Source organism: Ranitomeya variabilis, chromosome 3 (genome assembly GCF_051348905.1).
Source record: "Ranitomeya variabilis isolate aRanVar5 chromosome 3, aRanVar5.hap1, whole genome shotgun sequence".
Taxonomy (NCBI): domain Eukaryota; kingdom Metazoa; phylum Chordata; class Amphibia; order Anura; family Dendrobatidae; genus Ranitomeya; species Ranitomeya variabilis.
Window position 1 is genome coordinate 395,704,200 of NC_135234.1, and position 21,357 is coordinate 395,725,556.

A 21,357-nucleotide genomic window follows, 5' to 3' on the forward strand; every position below is an offset into this window, starting at 1 on the left:
CAAACACAAAAGTGACAACATCAGAGAAAAACATAGTCCACACTGTCCCTCTATTAAACTGCTCACGTTTCTCTCTCCCCCATAAAAAGATTTCCACCCTGCTATCTATATTGCCCCATACCACATATTCAGTATGTAATATAGGGGGCAGGTCAGTGAGGGATCAGTGACCTGTCAGAAGCCGTACACATGAATACCTAAGCAGAGCACCACATGAAGACCCCCACAGGCCGCCCCGGAGAACGAGCATATTATTAACTCAAAACTGAAAATAAAGATTAAGCAACAACTACAAGACGTATCATCAACCAAGGTATCATTTTAATCAGTATAAAGCAACCAACTACAGCCTGGCACTGTCTGTAGGTTACTGAGCACATCCTGCTGACAAGTTCACTTTAAGACCTCTTTATTCGCTCTTCAATTGCCTGTTTCTCACACAACTGTTTTCAAGATTTCTCTTGCATATCCCCCATACTTAGAAACTAACAGTCAGACTCTCCCAGCCACAAAATTTTGAAAAGCAACCGGATACACAAAAACTCTGCTTTCACTACCTTACTGCTGAAGCAGCTCCCACCCTTTCAGTTAGCAAAATCCGGTTAATGGACAAAAGGTCTGAGAACCGCCTCCCTCCACCGGGAGTCTTCTCTGGCCTCTTGTGCGTCATGCTACAACAATGTGTTAGGCTAGTTAATCAAAAGAGGAGCTGAAGATGTCAGGAGGTAGAATTCAGTTCTCAGGGCTCCACTCCTGCAACCACAGATTACTGACGTGACTGACGGACCAGGCCCTGTGAATTGAGTCTCTCCCAACTCTAGTCCATAGGAACCATGTTATGAAAAGGACAGCACAAACTGGGGGTTTAAGCAGGGGTGCAGCATCACCCATATGACACACTTATTGTTAGGTACCAGCTCTTCTTTCCCTTTAGTAAATGTGGGAAAAGTGCTACTGTTGAGCCATCAGGGTGTTCTGAAGCATTTACTACAGTAGGACATGAATAGCTGGGACTATGCTGCGGGATTCCAGTCTTGACAGACATAAAGATACCATACCTAAAAGGTTTATACCAGCTAACAGACGTTCAGTGGATACTGAAAGACACAGTCCCATCCCATAGCATTGAGAAAACTGATAAAGGACATGTGTCGTGAAACCTGAGAATTGCTATGGTCTCAAGTGAGGTTACAGGCCTCTGTTGTTGTGAAGCACGTACCAACGTTGCTAAGAAACTTGCACCTTTGTAGACATGAAGCGGATAACCTCTGTGTGAAACTGCATCATGGACGTTACTGGGCCTGACATTAATGATATCTGTTTTATTCTTCTGTCTGTCCAGTAAAGTTGCCTTTGAGTTTATCTTCCTGACTCCATGGTCATCCTTGGTCTGCGCTCCTATCCCAGAGTTCCTGAAATGCTTAGTGGCTGTTCCTGTGCCTTACAAACGTATTTATCTAGATTATATCTCCACACCAGAATCACTTTAGCATTGCATAACATGGTACAGATAGATAACAATTTTTTGAGAATTTGCAAATTAGTTTCAACCAAAATAGGAGAATATACCTATAACAAGGGCACTCAAAGTAAATGCTCCGCCATCGCAAAATATCATATAAACCGAAAGAAAAATGGACACCAAAGCTAAGGATAACAATTTTTTTGAAAGACCATTAAAACAATACATAAATACACAGATGAATGTATAAATAAAAACGATGCAATAGAAAAACGAAAGGCAACACTAGTGCCACGTACGTATATATCAGGCTAAAGAGCAAGAAAGGTTGGTATATACTTGTCCCACAGAGGTGTACAAAAAATACAAAGAATAGCTTATATAGACCTTAGATATTAGTGGTGACAGAACCAACCGGACATATAGTAGCAATAATGCATAGAGTAGCTTACTGATAATAAGCAGATGCAGGGAGAAACTGAGTATGCTTAAAGATTAAAGTATAAATAAAATGCCTAATGCACAAAGTAATACGGCAAAAAAACCCTATACCGCCATGCTACCCTCAGCACAAGGGTGCACATATACAGGGAAAGTCCCAAAAGCGTACATGGGTGAAGCAGTATAATACTTACCTGAATAGTGGATGCACACACAGAATCCCACCCTGCAACCGTACGTGGAAAGAGGAGCCCCGACGCGCGTTTCGCAAATGCTGCTTCCTCGGGGGGCGCTCTTACGTGGCACTAGTGTTGCCTTTCGTTTTTCTATTGCATCGTTTTTATTTATAGATTCATCTGTGTATTTATGTATTGTTTTAATGGTCTTTCAATAAAATTGTTATCCTTAGCTTTGGTGTCCATTTTTCTTTCGGTTTACAAAATAGGAGAACTATATTGATCAAAGTTTTTGTCTCACCACTAGAATGACTGAATGTTTCAATGAAGATCCCAAGTACTATACCTGGTGCAGAAACAACAGGTTTGAGGGTTTCCGGATGAATCAGTGCTACTAGAGGGATGGTTGGTCCCATCCAAGTCTTGATATAGTAGGTAAATTTGCTGACTTGCTTGCTGACTTCCTTCATTCCCTCTTCATTAGGTAAAAACTACAAGTAATGATAGGCATAATGCAAAGTTAAGCTGCAACAAGAGGTTAGGACTGAAGCATAATAAAAGCATTAAAAGGGAGCAAAGACAAAGTGCAAATCTTTTATAGCTCCAGATGCTGCAGTAAAGCATGTTATGGCCCATTTAGACGAGCAGATGCAAGCTTTTAAATGGCTGGCTATCCACTATATGCAAGTTGATCGGCAGATGTGAATGTTCTATGAGTAAAGAAAGATCATTTTATAATCTGTGAGAATAGAAAAGCAGCAATATATCACCTGTTTACACAGGATTAGGTGTTGCTGCTAATAATGAGTTTTAAGCTTGCTTAAAAAATGATCAAACCCAATGAATGAGCATTTTTGCTTGTCTGTTATTGCCTGCCTGTTCAGACAGGCCGATAGTGAATGAGCATTCGTAGGACTTTCATTCCCGACTGATTTATTGCCTGGTCTAAATGGATTTACATTTATTCTGCTTATTGTATCATCGTAACTAGGAGGTTCCATCAGTGTCGGATGGCGCTGCCAAGGGCCCACCAGTAACATTGACTCCGAGGCCCAATGTTCAGCTACATCCAAATATTACATTATCTTTATTCACAAATTTGATCTCTGCTTCTATACAATGAATACTTCTGCGTGTATGTAAAGAATCAAGTGTATTATGCTAATTACTGCTTATATATGGTAGTGGGGGTCCACTGGTAATTGCCCTTTTCGCCTGTGGGCCAGTCCAAGCCTGGGTGCCACATTAAAACAACAGTGTGTATTTAAATGAAAATTTACACTAGACCATGGAAATCAAGGTCCCAGAGTCTGGAGGAAGAGTGGAGTGGCACACAATTCAAGCTGCTTGAGGTTTAGTGTGACGTTTCCTCAATCCGTGATGGTTTGGGGAGCAATGTCATCTGCCGCTGTAGGTCCACTGTGTTTTATCAAGACCAAAGTCAGCGCAACCGTCTACCAGGAAATTTTAGAGCATTTCATGCTTCCCTCTGCCGACAAGCTTTTTGGGGATGGAAATTTCATTCGCCAGCGGGACTTGGCACCTGTCCACACTGCCAAAAGTACCAATACCTGGTTTAAAAAACAGTATCACTGTGCTTGATTGGCCAGCAAACTCACCTGACCTTAACCCCATAGAGAATCTATGGGATATTGTTCAGAGGAAGATGAGAGACACCAGACCCAACAATGCAGAAGATCTGAAGGATGCTATCAAAGCAACCTGGGCTTCCATAACACCTCAGCAGTGCCACAGGCTGATCGCCTCCATACCACGTCGCATTGATGCAGTAATTGATGCAAAAGGAGCCCCGACCAAGTATTGACTGAATTTACTGAACATACATTTCATTAGGCCAACATTTTGGATTTTAAAATCATTTTTCAAGCTGGTGTTATAACGTATTGTAATTTACGGAGATAATGACTTTTGGGTTTTCATTGGCTGTAAGCCATAATCATCAACATTAATAGAAATAAATACTTGAAATAGATCACTCTGTTTGTAATGACTCTATATAATATATGAGATTTACTTTTTGTATTGAAGAACTGAAATAAAATAACTTTTTGATGGCATTCTAATTTTGTGAGAAGCACCTGTATGTGGCACGTGAGAAAGACATTTGGAGCATTTTTATTAGTAACTCTCCCATTCATTCTACTTAGAACCCAATAAAACGGCTGAGCATCTCTGTAAGTTTCATTCTACTTTACATTAAGAGCAGGTCTAAAGTGCAAGTTATGACTTTAACAAATAAAATACTTTGAAGAACTATGCAAATTGCCTCTTCAGAGAGGAAGAGAACTTGAACTCCATTGCGCCACCTGTTGGAATCAGCAATCCTACAAGTCACTATTGACCCTTTAACGAGCCTTGAAATGTGACTTGAGATTCTAGTTTGGCTTTTGTCCTAATTGCAGACACGTGTTTTGGGGTATTGCCCCTCGTCAGTGCAAAGTATGAGAACTGATTTGGCTGAGTGAGAGGATATAGACAATCTTAAGAACATGATAGTTATTATTTAGGAAGTGATGCAGCATTAGCACATTAACGCATGCACAAATGTGTAGCACACACGGCTTCTAAATTGCATTCGCCATTTTATCTTCATCTGTTAAAGGTTTATAATGTCTAAACCTGAGAATGTAATGAGCCATGTTATTAGACAACACAACACAGTATAAGCAAGATTTGCTTGTTATTCCAATGCAGAATGGCAGCTGGCTGGAAGGTTAAAAGCAGACATAGAAGGTTCGTAGAAAGAGTTACAAACATGTCACACCGGCAAAAGCCAAAAAAACTTGGTTGGGGTCATTTGGTGGATTTAGGAACATCCAAAGACTTGTGATTCATGGAGCATTATATCAGTCACTGGTCTCCCGACACAACAAATGTCACATGACGGCCACAGCTGATTGGCTGCAACCATGGCATACTCTATTATGGATAGTACATCAACCGATTTTATATGGTTGGTTCTGGTTGATGTGATGACCAAACTTTATTGAGCATATTACAAACCTTCCACATAGTGTTTCACATATTGCCATGACTTCATTAGTACACCCTTCCTTGATGTCACTTTAAGGTCGGAGTCAGATGACCGTATGTTCTCTCATGTGAGAGAATCAGGCTAATTATGCCAATAACACTCAGATCAAACTCTGTCAGAGACTGAGATGATTATCGTCTTACTGTGATCCAATTACCTTGCAAGAGAGAATCAGAGCAGAGGTGTGGAGAAGACAGAGAACTTCATTTCTCCATCTTCTCCATTGTCTCTTCATAAAAGTTCCTGTGCTGAAGTAACCTTATAAATGTGCCCCTGCTGTGTACTGTGTAATGGCTGTGACTGACCATGAAGGAACATGGTCTGATGATCTCCTGGGTAGGAGAGGAAGCAAAAGGAAGGATACAGTTCACAGTAGCTCAAAGGGAACCTGTCATCAAGTTTTTCCCATATAAAGTAGGGCCAGCACCTGTAAGCCCTATGTGACAGCATTTCAGAATTCTCAATATATGTCCCCAATGCGCTCTGCTTTTATTATAGTCGTCTACAGGGCAGTCCGGTCCGAAGGGCGTCATTGGTCTTGATCCAGCGCCTCCTCGCTTCTTGTGAATGACGCACCCTATGTCATCCCACTTAGTGTCACCCATCGTGCTCCTGCAAACTACAATACATCTACTTTATAGGGGAAAAACCTGGTGACAGGTTCCCTTTAGTGGCCCCGTTAGTATTCTGAGCTATAGACACGTCAGGTATCTTATTTATCTTTCATTACTCATTCTCAACTATGACAGAAAAACAATTTGCCTGTCCACGACTTAGCTGAACGGTCACCGGTCTGACAAATTGGCAGACATATCTTCTACACATATACTTTGGAAATGGAGGCGTGATACTGTTTAGATTTAACGTACCATTCCGAGGTGTCCGAAAATCCAGCTGCGCCTTGGAGGCTCTGGAAAACAGCTGAGTTTTTTGGCATTGGCCAAATACGCCTGGATGTAAAGCGTCACCTTTAGGAGAGTTCGAGCAATGAGACCAGCAAAGAGCAGAAGTAAAGCAGAGACGGTATATATCCTGAAGGGTGTGTGCTCTAGATTTAGCACATCCAGCAGATGATCCACTATGGGCAGCATCCTGATTGAGGCAAAGGAGAACAAGAAAATTATTATAAAATAGTAAGAGGCGCAGCATGCAGGACTTTCTGTTCTGTTTCTATTTACAGCGTTCATTTTACCATTAAAATGACCTGGTAATATGATTTTCCAGGGAAGTATGATTATGGCGATACCAAACATGCATAGTTTGTGTTTATATGCAAGTATTAAAATCTCAGAAATTTGTAAAAAAAAAAAAAAAAAAAAGATTAATTAATTTTGCTAGTGTTGCTACTTTTTGAGAGCCATAACGTTTTCAATTGCCAACATTTGGAGCTGTGTGAGGGCTTATTTGCACCCCGAGCTGATGTTTTTATTCATATCTTATTGCATTTTTTCTGTTGTTGCGGCAACCAACATTACGAGGTTTACCAATCAAATTAATTCATTTTATATTTTGATAGATTGGACTTTTACGAACGAAGGGATACAAAATTTGTGTCTTTTGTTTATTTCTTAATTTTTAATGTGGTAAAGAAGGGTGCGATTTAAACTTTTGAATTTTTCCCCCCTATTTTTTAAACCTTTTGTTTTCGCTTTTCACTGTAATTGTTAGTTCCCTTAGGGGACTTGAAGCTGTGATTGTCTAATGTCATGTGCTGTATACAGCAATGCCTCAGTATTACTGTACATAGCAGAAATCACAGTCTTCTATAAACACCAGCCACGGAAGACTGTCACAGGGGTCTTCAGTAGAGTTGAGTGAATTTCTTCCCGGATAACTGGATCGCGCCAGCTGATCGGCACCGCAGCTGTGTCACTGTCACAGCACATGCATGGGAAGCCCAATAAAAAATAGGCTCTCCATACATGTGCTGTGACACAGCCGCAACACATGCAGCTGCGGCGCCGATCAGCCGGCGCGCTCCATGTATCAGAGTTCCCTCTGCAGCTTATTCGGCAAACGCTATAGCTTGCCGAATAAGTGGGAACCCAAAGAAATTTGCTCAACTCTAGTCTTCAGCCGACCCCTAGCTGTCATGGCAACCTATCGGCATCCCGCATTCGTACCACAGGTGCGCTGATGATGATTTAGAACTGAGCGGTCCCTTGCCGATAAGCATTAAATGCCACTAACAGAGATTGACATTGGGATTTAACAGGCGCACAGCAGCAGGTGGAGCTCCGCTTCATTTGGGACTCTTAGAGGCACATGATGTCTGAATAACACAGCCATCATTTGCTGGAAAGATACAGCCTCGGGGTACGAGCTCACATCAATGGCAGGGAGACGAATTATGACTGACATAGTACGTCATAAGTCGTTAAATAGATCGGTTTTCCTACTAAGTTGCATATCTCTATTCCTAAATCAAAAAACAAAATGCAAACGTGAACAGAGCCTGATCTTTGTAGTTATGTCAGAAACTTGAGCAACACATCCTAAAAAGTTATTACTTTTCCAATTTCCAAACTTGTGGACATGACTGCTTCTATGTCCTCAGAGCAAACAGGTGCAGGAGCTGCTGCAATTTTACCAGACGCGTGCATGCTGAGATGTTTTTATTCCTCAGTGTTGAAAGTCGCAATCAGAATGTGCTCAAAACCCCTACAGGGCCACTCACTTTCTGTGTTAAAGCCAATCTGTCATGAGGATTTTGCTACCCCATCTGAGAGCAACAGATATCCTGATTTCAGTGATGAATCACTTATTTCATTCATTGCTCCAGTTTTAATAAAATCTCTGTTTTATCTGCTGCAGATCTATCAGTTCTGGGAATGCTGAGCTCTGTATAACTCCAACCACACCACTGATTGATAGATTTCTGTGGACACTGCATAGGCAGAAGGCTGCCAATCATTGGTGGGGGTGAGGTTATACAGAGCTCATGAATACGGAGAACTACATGGCAGCAGGTTCACTGGTCCTCTAGTGATAATCTCCTGCTGATGAATCACTGATTTTGCCAAAGCCACATTAAGCAACCCAGTAAGTGAGACATCACAGGAAGCAGGGTCTCTGCCCCTATATTATGCTGCTTTCATAATAGGTGGCAAAAACCTGGTGAAAGATTATCTTTAAGGTTAAATTCAATTGTAAAGTATAGATGTGAAGGGAGTGAGATGCACTATTGCAGCCCATCTCTCCACATCAATGAGGACCCTGAGTGGGGTATATTAACTTAATAGTCTAGAAATATCCAATATTATATATGGAAATTGGTTTTCTAAAACCGTTACAGCCTTTATCAACCCCAAAGCCTCAACAAATGTGACCTGAGAAAGGCCTTCATTACTCAGCCCCATTATTTTCTACTAATAGAAAAATAAAGTGCCTCCTTATCCCAGCCGTGTTTGTACAAGTCACTGTCAGTAAAATTGCAGCATAAAAATTGGAATAAAAGGTTTACACTGAATCTGGGACATCGGATAATTTGTACTTTACATATTGAGATGATTTCAGAGTCAGATAACCGACATTAATATCCTTAACCTTTCAACTACAGTCAATAAAATCATTTTATTGATGTCAGTAATTTAGAACGTGCTCACAATTGATTTTTATCTATTCATGTAAAGGGTCGCCAATATGTAGTGTGGCTCTGTCACATTGTAGGCTGTTACAGCCAAGTGGTTGCATCAGTTTCACACTCGCGCAATCCCAGGAGTCGCGCACACGTATATGGCAATAGGGCGGTTATAAAAGGTGGGTTTGCTGCAAATATGGCTTGCGGATTCTACACCACTGATCTACAACATGTAAAGTTTTGAAAATTCCATCCATATACTTAATACAATTAGCATGCAGAAGACATTCAAGCTGCAGCGCGTTCTTTTTCGGAAATGCTACAGAATTTAAGTAGCCGCTGCATGGGTTTCGAATGGTCATTCATGTCTCAAATGAATGGATCACATCCATCAAAGCCTCTGTTACAAAGCTCATTTCATTATGACCCATTGACGGGATTCGCATTTCGGACCTCTCTTCCATCTCTGCACAGAGAGAACCTTAAAGGGAACCTGTCACCCCCAAAATGGAAGTTGAGATAAGGCCACTGGCATCAGGGGCTTATCTACAGCATTCTGGAATGCTGTAGATAAGCCCCTCATGTATCCTGAAAGAGGAGAAAAAGAGGTTAGATTATACTCACCCAGGGGCGGTCCCGCTGCGGTCCGGGGCCTCCCATTTTCATAGGATGACGTCCTCTTCTGGTCTTCACGCTGCGGCTCCGGCGCAGGCGTACTTTGTCTGCCCTGTTGAGGGCAGAGCAAAGTACTGCAGTGCGCAGGCGCTGGGCCTCTCTGACCGTTCCCGGCACCTGCGCACTGCAGTACTTTTCTCTGTCCTCAACAGGGCAGACAAAGTACGCCTGCGCCGGAGCCGCAGCGTGAAGACAAGAAGAGGACGTGATGGAATAAAGATAGGAGGCCCCGGAGCGGACCTGAGACTCCCATTTGACCGGACCGCAGCGGGACCGCCCCTGGGTGAGTATAATATAACGTCTTTTTCTCCTCTTTCAGGATACATTGGGGGCTTATCTACAGCATTACAGAATGATGTAGATAAGCCCCTGATGACGGTGAGCTTACCTCACCATCGATTTTGGGGGTGACAGGTTCCCTTTAAAATAATAACTGAACTTTCTAAACAATTTTTTTTTTTAAATAATTTTGTCTAGCATGGAAAGTTATGAATCTTTACAAACCACTTTATTATGAGATTTGTCTTTATTCCAGGAAAACATGCATGTTAATGGCTTCCAAACCCTCTGCTTTTCCCCAGTTTATATGCCTGCCTTCAGCTGAATTCATCATTTGGAGTACAGATGATGGCAGTAAAAGGATCAGCTCAGCGCCTGTCCTCTCCTCTGCATGTTCCGCTTATCATCACAGTCTAAGGCCGGTTTCATACGTCCGTTTATTTCCAGTACTGGAAAACACGGTCCTGGAGATATCCGTTTCCGTGTGTGTAATACTTGCGGCACATGTGTGACAACCGTGTGCCGCATCAGTACCACACGGACGGCCGACGGGGAAGAAGCGTTACAGTAAGTGCTGTTCCCCGGCGGCTGGTGCTCAACAAGGCTCTCCTCATTCTCCCCTGCTCTGCCAGTGATCGGCGCGTGCAGAGGAGAATGATGAGAATTATAGTAAAGTCAGAGCGATGACAGCAGGTGGGGGCTTTTGGGACTATTATTCCCATCATCCGACACTTGCTACCACTAATAACAGTAACAGCAGGTGCGGATGATCGGGGTATTCCTCACCCGCCGCCTTTGAGTTTGATCTGATATCAATGTAGTTAAATTTAGGCAAAAAGATTGGGGGAAAGCAACGATCTGGAAGACCTTTACATGCATTATATATATTTTTTTTTTACAAGAATAAAGACATATTCCTTTTATAAAGTTATCTGCAAAGTTTCATAACTTTTCATGTTGGACAAAGTTATTAAAAAACTTAAAAGTTCAGTTACTCTTTGAAACACAGTTCTTTTATTTGCAGGTCTATCTCTGACTCCATGCAGTAATCACAATGCTGCGACTAATATCAGTTGTCACGCTCGCGCCCAGACTGGTTGGTGCGGGCGTGTGTGGCCCCACTGGACCACAGACCAGACTTTCTGGAAGGGGCGTAACTAAGTAGCTTCCTTGGTGTTCGCTGGAGCCTCTGATGGTGAGGTCAGACTTGTGCGGCAGGAAGCTACCAGGTCCTACTCCAGGGTGGTGTCTGGCTGTGGCTGCTGATCCCACCGGGGAAAGGAACATAGACAGGCAGGCGGGCACGGCTGGCACTCTGGCAGACAGGCTGGCACACAGGCAGGCGGATGGGTACAACAGAGACACTGGCAGGCGGGCACAGCTGGCTCTCTGGCAGGCTGTTATGATCTGGTGGCCTAAGAGCAGCATGGGACGTACTCTGGAGAAGGTGGTACCTATAATGACCGCAGACCCTGAACCTAACACCGCAACTAGAAGTAGCCGTGGAATGTACCTAGCGCTCCCTAGACATCTCGACACAGCCGGAGGACTAATTACCCCTAGAGATAGAAAAGGGAAAACTATCTTGCCTCAGAGAAAATCCCCAAAGAACAGGCAGCCCCCCACAAATATTGACTGTGAGAGGAGAGGGAAAAAACATACACAGACTGAAATGAGAATTTAGCAAAGGAGGCCACTTCTAGCTAAATAGAAAGGACAGGGCAGAGTACTATGCGGTCAGTATTAAAAACTAGAAAATATCCACCACAGACAATACAAAAACTCCACAGCTAACTAAAGATATGGAGGGTATATCTGCATCTCCAGAGATACCAGCTTGGCTAAAAAAATCCTAATACAGACCAAGCTGGACAAGACAAAACATGGAAAGGAACTGAGCAATAAGACCACAACATGTGGACAGCAAATCAAGGCCAGAACTTATCTTTGATGAAAAGAACTGCAAAGCAGAAGGAACCAGGCAGGGATGTGAATACTCCAGGAACAATGGACAACTGGCACTGACTAAAGGGTGAAGCAAGACTAAATAGCCCCGTCCAAATTGCAAAAGGTGAAAACACCTGATAAATGTTGTGATTCAAAGACAGCAGCGCTACCACTTACAACCACCGGAGGGAGCCCAAGAGCAGAATTCACAACAGTACCCCCCCCTTGAGGAGGAGTCACTGAACCCTCACCAGAGCCCCCAGGCCGATCCGGACGAGCCAAATGAAAGGCACGAACCAAATCATCAGCATGAACATCGGAGGCAACAACCCAAGAATTATCCTCCTGGCCATAACCCTTCCATTTGACAAGATACTGAAGCCTCTGCCTCGAAAAACGAGAATCCAAAATCTTCTCAACCACATACTCCAACTCTCCATCAATCAACACCGGGGCAGGAGGATCAACAGAGGGAACAGCGGGTACCACATATTTCCGCAACAAAGATCTATGAAAAACATTATGGATGGAAAAAGAGGCTGGAAGGGCCAAACGAAAAGACACTGGATTGATAATCTCAGAAATCCTATAAGGGCCAATAAACCGAGGCTTAAACTTAGGGGAAGAAACCTTCATAGGGACATGACGGGAAGACAACCAGACCAAATCCCCAACCCGAAGCCGGAAACCAACACAGCGACGACGGTTAGCAAAACGCTAAGCCCCCTCCTGAGACAACACCAAATTGTCAACAACATGAGCCCAAATTTGCTGCAACCTGTCAACCACAGAGTCCACCCCAGGACAATCAGAAGGCTCAACCTGCCCTGAAGAAAAACGAGGATGAAAACCAGAGTTACAAAAGAAGGGTGAAACCAAGGTAGCAGAACTAGCCCGATTATTAAGGGCAAACTCGGCCAATGGCAAGAAAGCCACCCAATCATCCTGATCAGCAGACACAAAGCATGTCAAATAAGTTTCCAAAGTCTGATTAGTTCGCTCGGTTTGGCCATTTGTCTGAGGATGAAATGCGGAAGAAAAAGACAAATCAATGCCCAGCCTAGCACAAAAGGCCCGCCAAAACCTAGAAACAAACTGGGAACCTCTATCGGACACAATGTTCTCCGGAATGCCATGCAAACGAACCACATGCTGAAAAAACAACGGAGCCAAATCAGAAGAGGAAGGCAACTTAGGCAAAGGTATCAAATGAACTATCTTAGAAAACTGGTCACAAACCACCCAGATAACTGACATCCTCTGGGAAACCGGAAGATCCGAAATAAAATCCATAGAAATATGCGTCCAAGGCCTCTCAGGGACCGGCAAAGGCAAAAGCAACCCACTAGCGCGGGAACAGCAAGGTTTGGCCCGCGCACAAGTCCCACAGGACTGCACAAAAGAACGCACATCCCGTGACAAAGAAGGCCACAAAAAGGACCTACCAACCAAATCTCTGGTACCAAAAATCCCAGGATGACCAGCCAACACAGAACAATGAACCTCCGAAATCACTTTACTAGTCCATCTGTCAGGAACAAACAATTTCCCCACTGGACAGCGGTCAGGTTTATCAGCCTGAAATTTCTGAAGAACCCGTCGTAAATCAGGGGAGATGGCAGAAAGAATCACCCCTTCCTTCAGAATACCGACCGGCTCAAGGACCCCAGGAGAAACAGGCAAAAAGCTCCTAGAAAGGGCATCAGCCTTAACATTCTTAGAACCCGGAAGATACGAGACCACAAAATCAAAACGGGAGAAAAACAGGGACCATCGGGCCTGTCTAGGAATCAGCCGTTTGGCAGACTCGAGATAAATCAGATTCTTATGATCGGTCAAGACCACAATACGGTGCTTGGCCCCCTCAAGCCAATGTCGCCACTCCTCAAATGCCCACTTCATAGCCAACAACTCACGATTGCCGACATCATAATTGCGTTCCGTAGGCGAAAACTTTCGAGAAAAGAAGGCACACGGTTTCATCAAGGAACCATCAGAATTCCTCTGAGACAAAACGGCCCCTGCCCCAATCTCAGAAGCGTCAACCTCAACCTGAAAAGGAAGAGAAACATCCGGCTGACCCAACACAGGGGCAGAAGTAAATCGGCGTTTAAGCTCCTGAAAGGCAGAAACAGCCGCAGAGGACCAATTAGTAACATCAGCGCCTTTCTTTGTCAAATCGGTCAGGGGTTTAACCACACTGGAGAAGTTGGCAATGAAACGGCGATAAAAATTAGCAAAGCCCAAAAATTTCTGAAGGCTCTTCACGGATGTGGGCTGGATCCAATCATGAATGGCCTGAACCTTAACCGGATCCATTTCTATAGATGAGGCAGAAAAAATGAAGCCCAAGAAAGAAATCTTCTGTACTCCAAAGAGGCACTTAGACCCCTTAACAAACAAGGCATTATCACGAAGGATCTGAAATACCATCCTGACTTGTTTCACATGAGACTCCCAATCATCTGAAAAAATCAAAATATCATCCAAATATACTATCATGAATTTATCAAGATAATTCCGAAATATATCATGCATGAAGGACTGAAACACAGATGGAGCATTAGAGAGTCCGAATGGCATCACAAGGTATTCAAAATGGCCTTCGGGCGTATTAAACGCAGTTTTCCATTCGTCCCCCTGCTTAATACGAATACAGATTATATGCCCCTCGAAGGTCAATCTTAGTAAACCAACTAGCCCCCTTAATCCTAGCAAACAGATCAGAAAGCAAAGGCAAAGGGTATTGAAATTTGACCGTGATCTTATTCAAGAGGCAATAATCAATACAGGGTCTCAAGGAGCCATCTTTTTTGGCAACAAAGAAAAAACCTGCTCCCAATGGTGAAGAAGATGGCCGAATATGCCCCTTCTCCAAGGACTCCTTAACATAGCTCCGCATGGCGGTATGTTCTGGCACAGACAGGTTGAAAAGTCGGCCTTTAGGGAACTTACAGCCTGGAATCAAGTCAATAGCACAATCACAGTCCCTATGCGGTGGAAGGGAACTGGACTTGGGCTCATCGAATACATCCTGGAAATCTGACAAAAACTCAGGAATTTCAGAAGAGGGGGAGGAGGCAATTGACATCACAGGAACGTCACCATGAACCCCCTGACAACCCCAACTAGTCACAGACATAGATTTCCAATCTAATACCGGATTATGCACCTGTAACCATGAGAAACCCAGCACAATAGCATCATGCAAATTATGCAACACCAAAAAACGACAATCTTCCTGATGGGCTGGCGCCATGCACATGGTCAGCTGTGTCCAAAACTGAGGTTTATTTTTAGCTAACGGTGTAGCATCAATGCCCCTCAAAGGAATAGGACTCTGCAAAGGCTGCAAGGGGAAACCACAACATCTGGCAAATTCTAAGTCCATTAAATTTAGAGCGGCGCCTGAATCCACAAATGCCATGACAGAAAATGACGATAATGAGCAGATCAGGGTCACAGATAACAGAAATTTAGGTTGTACAGTACTGATGGTAACAGAACTAGCGATTCTCTTGGTACGCTTAGGGCAATCAGAAATAACATGAGCAGAATCGCCGCAATAAAAACACAACCTATTCTGACGTCTGAATCCTTGTCGTTCAGCTCTAGACACAATCCTATCACACTGCATAGGCTCAGGACTCCGCTCGGAAGACAATGCCATAGTGTGCAAGCGCCGATCAATCTGAATGGCCAGAGACATAGAATCATTCAGACCAGCAGGCGTGGGGAACCCCACCATAACATCTTTAACGGATTCAGAAAGACCCTTTCTGAAAATTGCCGCCAAGGCATCCTCATTCCATTTAGTCAGCACAGACCATTTTCTAAACTTCTGGCAATATGATTCTGCCGCTTCTTGACCCTGAGACAGGGCCAACAAGGTCTTCTCAGCATGATCCACAGAATTAGGTTCGTCATACAATAACCCAAGCGCCTGAAAAAAGGTGTCTACATTAAGCAACGCCGGATTCCCAGGTTCCAGGGCAAATGCCCAATCCTGGGGGTCACCACGCAGCAGAGATATAATAATTTTAACCTGCTGGATGGGATCACCAGAGGAACGGTGTTTCAGAGCAAAAAACAGTTTACAGTTATTTTTAAAGCTCAGAAATTTGGACCTATCCCCAAAAAACAAATCAGGAGTTGGAATTCTAGGCTCTAAAACTGGAGTCTGAATGATATAATCGGAAATACCCTGTACTCTAGCAGCAAGTTGATCCACACGAGAAACCAGTCCCTGAACATCCATACCAGCGCCGAACTCTTGAGCCACCCAGAGGCAAAGAGGGAAGAGAAAAAAAACCACAACAGACTACAGAAAAAAAAATGGCTCAGCACTTTCCTTCCCTTCTTCTGAGATGCGGTTAACTCATTTGTTGGCCAGTTGTACTGTTATGATCTGGTGGCCTAAGAGCAGCATGGGACGTACTCTGGAGAAGGTGGTACCTATACTGACCGCAGACCCTGAACCTAACACCGCAACTAGAAGTAGCCGTGGAATGTACCTAGCGCTCTCTAGACATCTCGACACAGCCGGAGGACTAATTACCCCTAGAGATAGAAAAGGGAAAACTATCTTGCCTCAGAGAAAATCCCCAAAGAACAGGCAGCCCCCCACAAATATTGACTGTGAGAGGAGAGGGAAAAAACATACACAGACTGAAATCAGAATTTAGCAAAGGAGGCCACTTCTAGCTAAATAGAAGGGACAGGACAGAGTACTATGTGGTCAGTATTAAAAACTAGAAAATATCCACAACAGACAATACAAAAACTCCACAGCTAACTAAAGATATGGAGGGTATATCTGCATCTCCAGAGATACCAGCTTGGCTAAAAAAATCCTAATACAGACCAAGCTGGACAAGACAAAACATAGAAAGGAACTGAGCAATAAGACCACAACATGTGGACAGCAAATCAAGGCCAGAACTTATCTTTGATGAAAAGAACTGCAAAGCAGAAGGAACCAGGCAGGGATGTGAATCCTCCAGGAACAATGGACAACTGGCATTGACTAAAGGGTGAAGCAAGACTAAATAGCCCCGTCCAAATTGCAAAAGGTGAAAACACCTGATAAATGCTGTGATTCAAAGACAGCAGCGCTACCACTTACAACCACCGGAGGGAGCCCAAGAGCAGAATTCACAACAGTAGGCACGTAGGGGTACTACAGAGACACTGGCAGGCGGGCACGGCTGGCTCTCTGGCAGGCGGGTACTACAGAGACACTGACAGGCAGGCACGGCTGGCTCTCTGGCAGGCGGGTACTACAGAGACACTGGCAGGCGGGCACGGCTGGCTCTCTGGTAGGCAGGCAGGTACGGCTGGCTCTCTGGCAGGACAGGAGGACAAGGCTGGTACACTGGAAGAACCGGTAGGGACCAGTCTGCAGGCAGGTATGTAAAACAGGTAGAGCCTGTTCAGACAGGAGGACTTAAGAATAGGTAAAAAAAAGACCGCAAGAGCGGATGCAGAGCAAAAGCACAGGAGATAGAGCCAAGAGCAGAGACGCAGGAGGAGGAGCCAAGAGCAGAAGGCGGAGCCAAGTGCAGAAACGCAGGAGGCAGAGCCAAAAGCAGGAGGCGGAGCCAAGTGCAGGAATGCAGGAGGCGGAGCCAAGAGCAGGAGGCGGAGCCACATTCAGAAATGCAGGAGGCGGAGCTAAAAGCAAGAGACGTAGATCCGCAAGGAGCGGAGCCACTGAGCAAAGCCACAGAGTGCAGAGCAAGGTCAGAGTGCAGAGCAATGCCAAAGAGTGCAGAACTGAGAGCAGAACAAAGTCAGAGTGCAGAGCTGAGTGCAGAGCAAGACACAGAGTGCAGAGCTGAGAGCAGAGCAAAGTCAGAGTGCAGAGTAAGACACAGAGTGCAGAGCCCAGAGCAAAACCACAGAGAGCAGAGCAAGACACAGAGTGCAGAGCTGAGAGCAAAGCCAGGTCACAGAGAGCAGAGCCAAAAGCAGAGCAAAGCAAGACACAGAGTACGCACAGCAGGGAAAGGAAACCAAGGCAGGGATATAAATGGACACAGGAACAGGACTAGGCTAAGACAAAGTCAGGAACAGGACAAGGCACAGAGAGATGGACACAAGCCAGGGAACGAAGCCCCACTGGACGGCAAACACAGGACACAGACCAGGGTACAACGCCCCCCCTGGGTGGCGGACATAACAGTAACAGGGACAGGGCCTGGCACCTCAGCAGCTAAGAACTGACTGAGGGAGTAAGTTGCACAGGCTCCCACCAAAGGGTGGGGATGTCTTAAATACAGGAAGCTTCATTGCAATTGGCCGGGGACACCTTAGCAAGGTACACACAGTCTCTATAAGACACAGGAGTTGCCGGCGCCGCCCCCCTATGCACACAGACAGAGCATGCACAGAGCAAGACATGAGGCACACAGCATGGAGCTGGCAGCAGAGAGAAGTCACAAGATGGCCCAGAGAAGTGAGTTTGAGTGAAATACAGGTGGGGGATGGGAGGCCATGCAGTGATGCCAGCAGGGTTGTTACATCAGTGTCCTCGGGACTGGTGTCACCAGCTTACCTAATATAAGCAATGGTTAACATCACGACAATGAAATCTGGGATGAGCTCCCTCATTACCTCCCTGAATGTCCGAGTCATGGCCGGCATTTGTTACATCGGAGACACTTATAATAACATTACTAAAAGCGCCTTTCCAACATGGGTCTCCACAACATTTATAAGGCATGAACTGGGCCCAACGTATATAAAGCAGCATGGTGTCTTGGGACGCCCTCACACATTAGAAAGCGTGGGACAACCCCTGGGAACACTGGTAAACTGCCCTCTCTTTTACGAAGGGATTGTCATACCTCACGGACTTTATACCAGTTTTCTGTTGGACTTTGTTATATTTGAAAGTAAATACAATAGTGGTGGGTGAACGTGCTGGGATAAGGTGCTATTGGAGCAGGCTCGGGCGCTATCAGTGCAGGCTCGGGCGCTATCAGTGCAGGCTCGGGGGCTATCGGTGCAGGCTCGGGCGCTATCGGTGCAGGATCGGGCGCTATCGGTGCAGGATCGGGCGCTATCGGTGCAGGCTCGGGGGCTATCAGTGCAGGCTCGGGCGCTATCAGTGCAGGCTCGGGCGCTATCGGTGCAGGATCGGGCGCTATCGGTGCAGGATCGGGCGCTATCGGTGCAGGCTCAGGCGCTATCGGTGCAGGCTCGGGCGCTATCGGTGCAGGCTCGGGCGCTATCGGTGCAGGCTCGGGCACTATCGGTGCAGGCTCGGGGGCTATCGGTGCAGGCTCGGGCGCTATCGGTGCAGGCTCGGGCGCTATCGGTGCAGGCTCGGGCGCCATCGGTGCAGGCTCGGGCGCTATCGGTGCAGGCTCGGGCGCTATCAGTGCAGGCTCGGGGGCTCTCGGTGCAGGCTCGGGTGCTATCGGTGCAGGCTTGGGCGCTATCGGTGCAGGCTTGGGCGCTATCGGTGCAGGCTCGGGCACTATTGGTGCAGGCTCGGGGGCTATCGGTGCAGGCTCGGGCATTATCGGTGCAGGCTCAGGCGCTATCGGTGCAGGCTCGGACGCTATCGGTGCAGGCTCGGGCACTATCGGTGCAGGCTCGGGGGCTATCGGTGCAGGCTCGGGCATTATCGGTGCAGGCTCGGGCGCTATCGGTGCAGGCTCGGGGGCTATCGGTGCAGGCTCGGGCACTATCGGTGCAGGCTCGGGGGCTATCGGTGCAGGCTCGGGCACTATCGGTGCTGGCTCGGGCACTATTGGTGCAGGCTCGGGCGCTATCGGTGCAGGCTCGGGGGCTATCGGTGCTGGCTCGGGCGCTATCGGAGCATGCTCGGGCGCTATCGGAGCATGCTCGGGCGCTATCGGAGCAGGTTCCGGTGCTATTGGTGCAGGTCAGGCACTATCAGAGCATGCTTGGGCTCTATCGGTGCAGGCTCGGGCGCTATCGGTACAGGCTCGGGCGTTATCGGTGCAGGTTCGGGCGCTATCAGTGCAGGCTCGGCCGCTATCTGTGCAGGCTCGGGCGCTATCGGTGTAGGCTCGGGCGCTATCAGAGCATACTCGGGCGCTATTGGAGCAGGTTCCAGTGCTATTGGTGCAGGTCGGGTGCTATCGGAGCATGCTCGTGCTCCATCGGAGCAGGTTCAGGTGCTATTGGTGCAGGTCAGGCGCTATTGGAGCAGGTTCCAGTGCTATTGGTGCAGGTCGGGCACTATCGGAGCATGCTCAGGAGTTATCCAAGTGACTTGGCATGCTCTGATACTATGTTCCAGTCCCCGTGGCCCCATGTCTCATGGCTGTTTTACAGCCGCAACACATGCAGGGATTACACGTTTGTTAGGAAATCCCTACGTGTGTTGCGGCTGTCTGAATAGGTTTCGATTGGGGCCAACAGAATAGGGTCCATTATGTTAGAACAATTATCAATAGCGCATCATATTGATACCCGTGACAAGATTTCCATGTAAATTCACTACATTACTAATAAATCTCCTCATCTCAATAGATGACAAGAACACCTTACAACATATGAAACCTGAGAACTGTGAGGAAATTCTAAGATTTGTAGTTGCACTGCAGCCAGAGACACCATTAGCAGACATAGATAACCTATGGATACAGCAGCTTCTATTGCTCCTCCATTATTACAGCAAATCGTGCAGACATGACATTTATAAGCAGAGATGCAGACATTACCTGTCACTGTGTGGAATTTCTCGCACTTCTGCAGTCCAAACTTCAGCAGGAACTTATGCCAGGTTACATTTCCTGGAGTCACAACTCACAAGTCGTTCTGGGCATGCTCATACCAGACCAACACATAGCTGTTGTAGTGCAAGGGTCTGACACCTGTTCCTTGTATAATGTCTCCACCTAGTGGTGAAAAACTAGAATTACATGCCTGATAATAAAAATCTAAGCATAGTGATGAGCGAGTGTACTCCTTGCTCAGGTGACCTCCGAGTATTTGTTAGCGTTCGGAGATTTAGTTTTCATCACCTCTGCTGAATGCTTTACGACTACTAGCCAGCTTGATTACATGTGGGGGTTCCCTACTCGGAGGTCACCTGAGCGTGCTCGAGAAAACCCGAGCAACGAGTATACTCGCTCATCACTTTCTGAGAGGTGTTATCCATGACTTTTTATATCAGTTGCCTAAAAACTAAGCCGGTAGATGCTAATTTTCGGGCTGCTCTCACAATTGGGCGTCTCTGACGACGTCATGCTCATTGACCGCAGGAATCCGCAGGTGTCCTTTTCTGCGGGCCCCCAAGTCAGATTCCTGGGGACTGCAGTGCTTGGGCTGGGGGCAGCGTTTTGCCTGCCGCGTGCCCTTTAATTGCTCCTGAGATGTGAGCGTTCAGTACAGAACGCTGCGGTGTGTGCACTGAGGATGCTGATGTACCCTGGAGTCAGCACAATTTGTGCTCCACCGATTATGACAGCAGCGGCCAACTCAGCACACATACCTCCCAACTCTTGAAGAATAGAAAGGATGTCAACTGATGCTGCTATTTTTAGACACACCCCAATTCACACCCGTTTAACATTTTTTTTCTACCCTGGCAGGAGGAGATGTGAGAGGGGCGGTCGTAGTGTGGGAAATTCAACAGATGCCCAAGACTCTGGTCCAACGTTCAGATCAGTGCTGCCTGGTGCAGAATCGGACATTGACAGCTTAGGGACCCTGTGCAAGAAATGTGTCTGGTTCCCCCCCCCCACAATGATATATATATATA

General features: G+C 46.0%; 1 protein-coding gene across 2 annotated transcripts in view; it reads right to left on the reverse strand.

The window, feature by feature from the left end:
- Window positions 1-20,453, reverse strand: part of LOC143816119 (ultra-long-chain fatty acid omega-hydroxylase-like) — a 56,910-nt gene extending 36,457 nt beyond the window's left edge. The window contains exons 1-3 of one of the 2 annotated variants that reach the window (XM_077296114.1): window positions 20,315-20,453; window positions 6,004-6,226; window positions 2,426-2,570 (exon numbers count right to left, since the gene is read on the reverse strand). In XM_077296114.1, coding sequence (XP_077152229.1) covers window positions 2,426-2,570; window positions 6,004-6,225 — 367 coding nt within the window. In that variant the 5' untranslated portion in view covers window position 6,226; window positions 20,315-20,453. The remainder of the gene's footprint in view (window positions 1-2,425; window positions 2,571-6,003; window positions 6,227-20,314) is intronic. The other variant, XM_077296115.1, reaches the window with a different exon arrangement.
- Window positions 20,454-21,357: the final 904 nt, after the last annotated feature.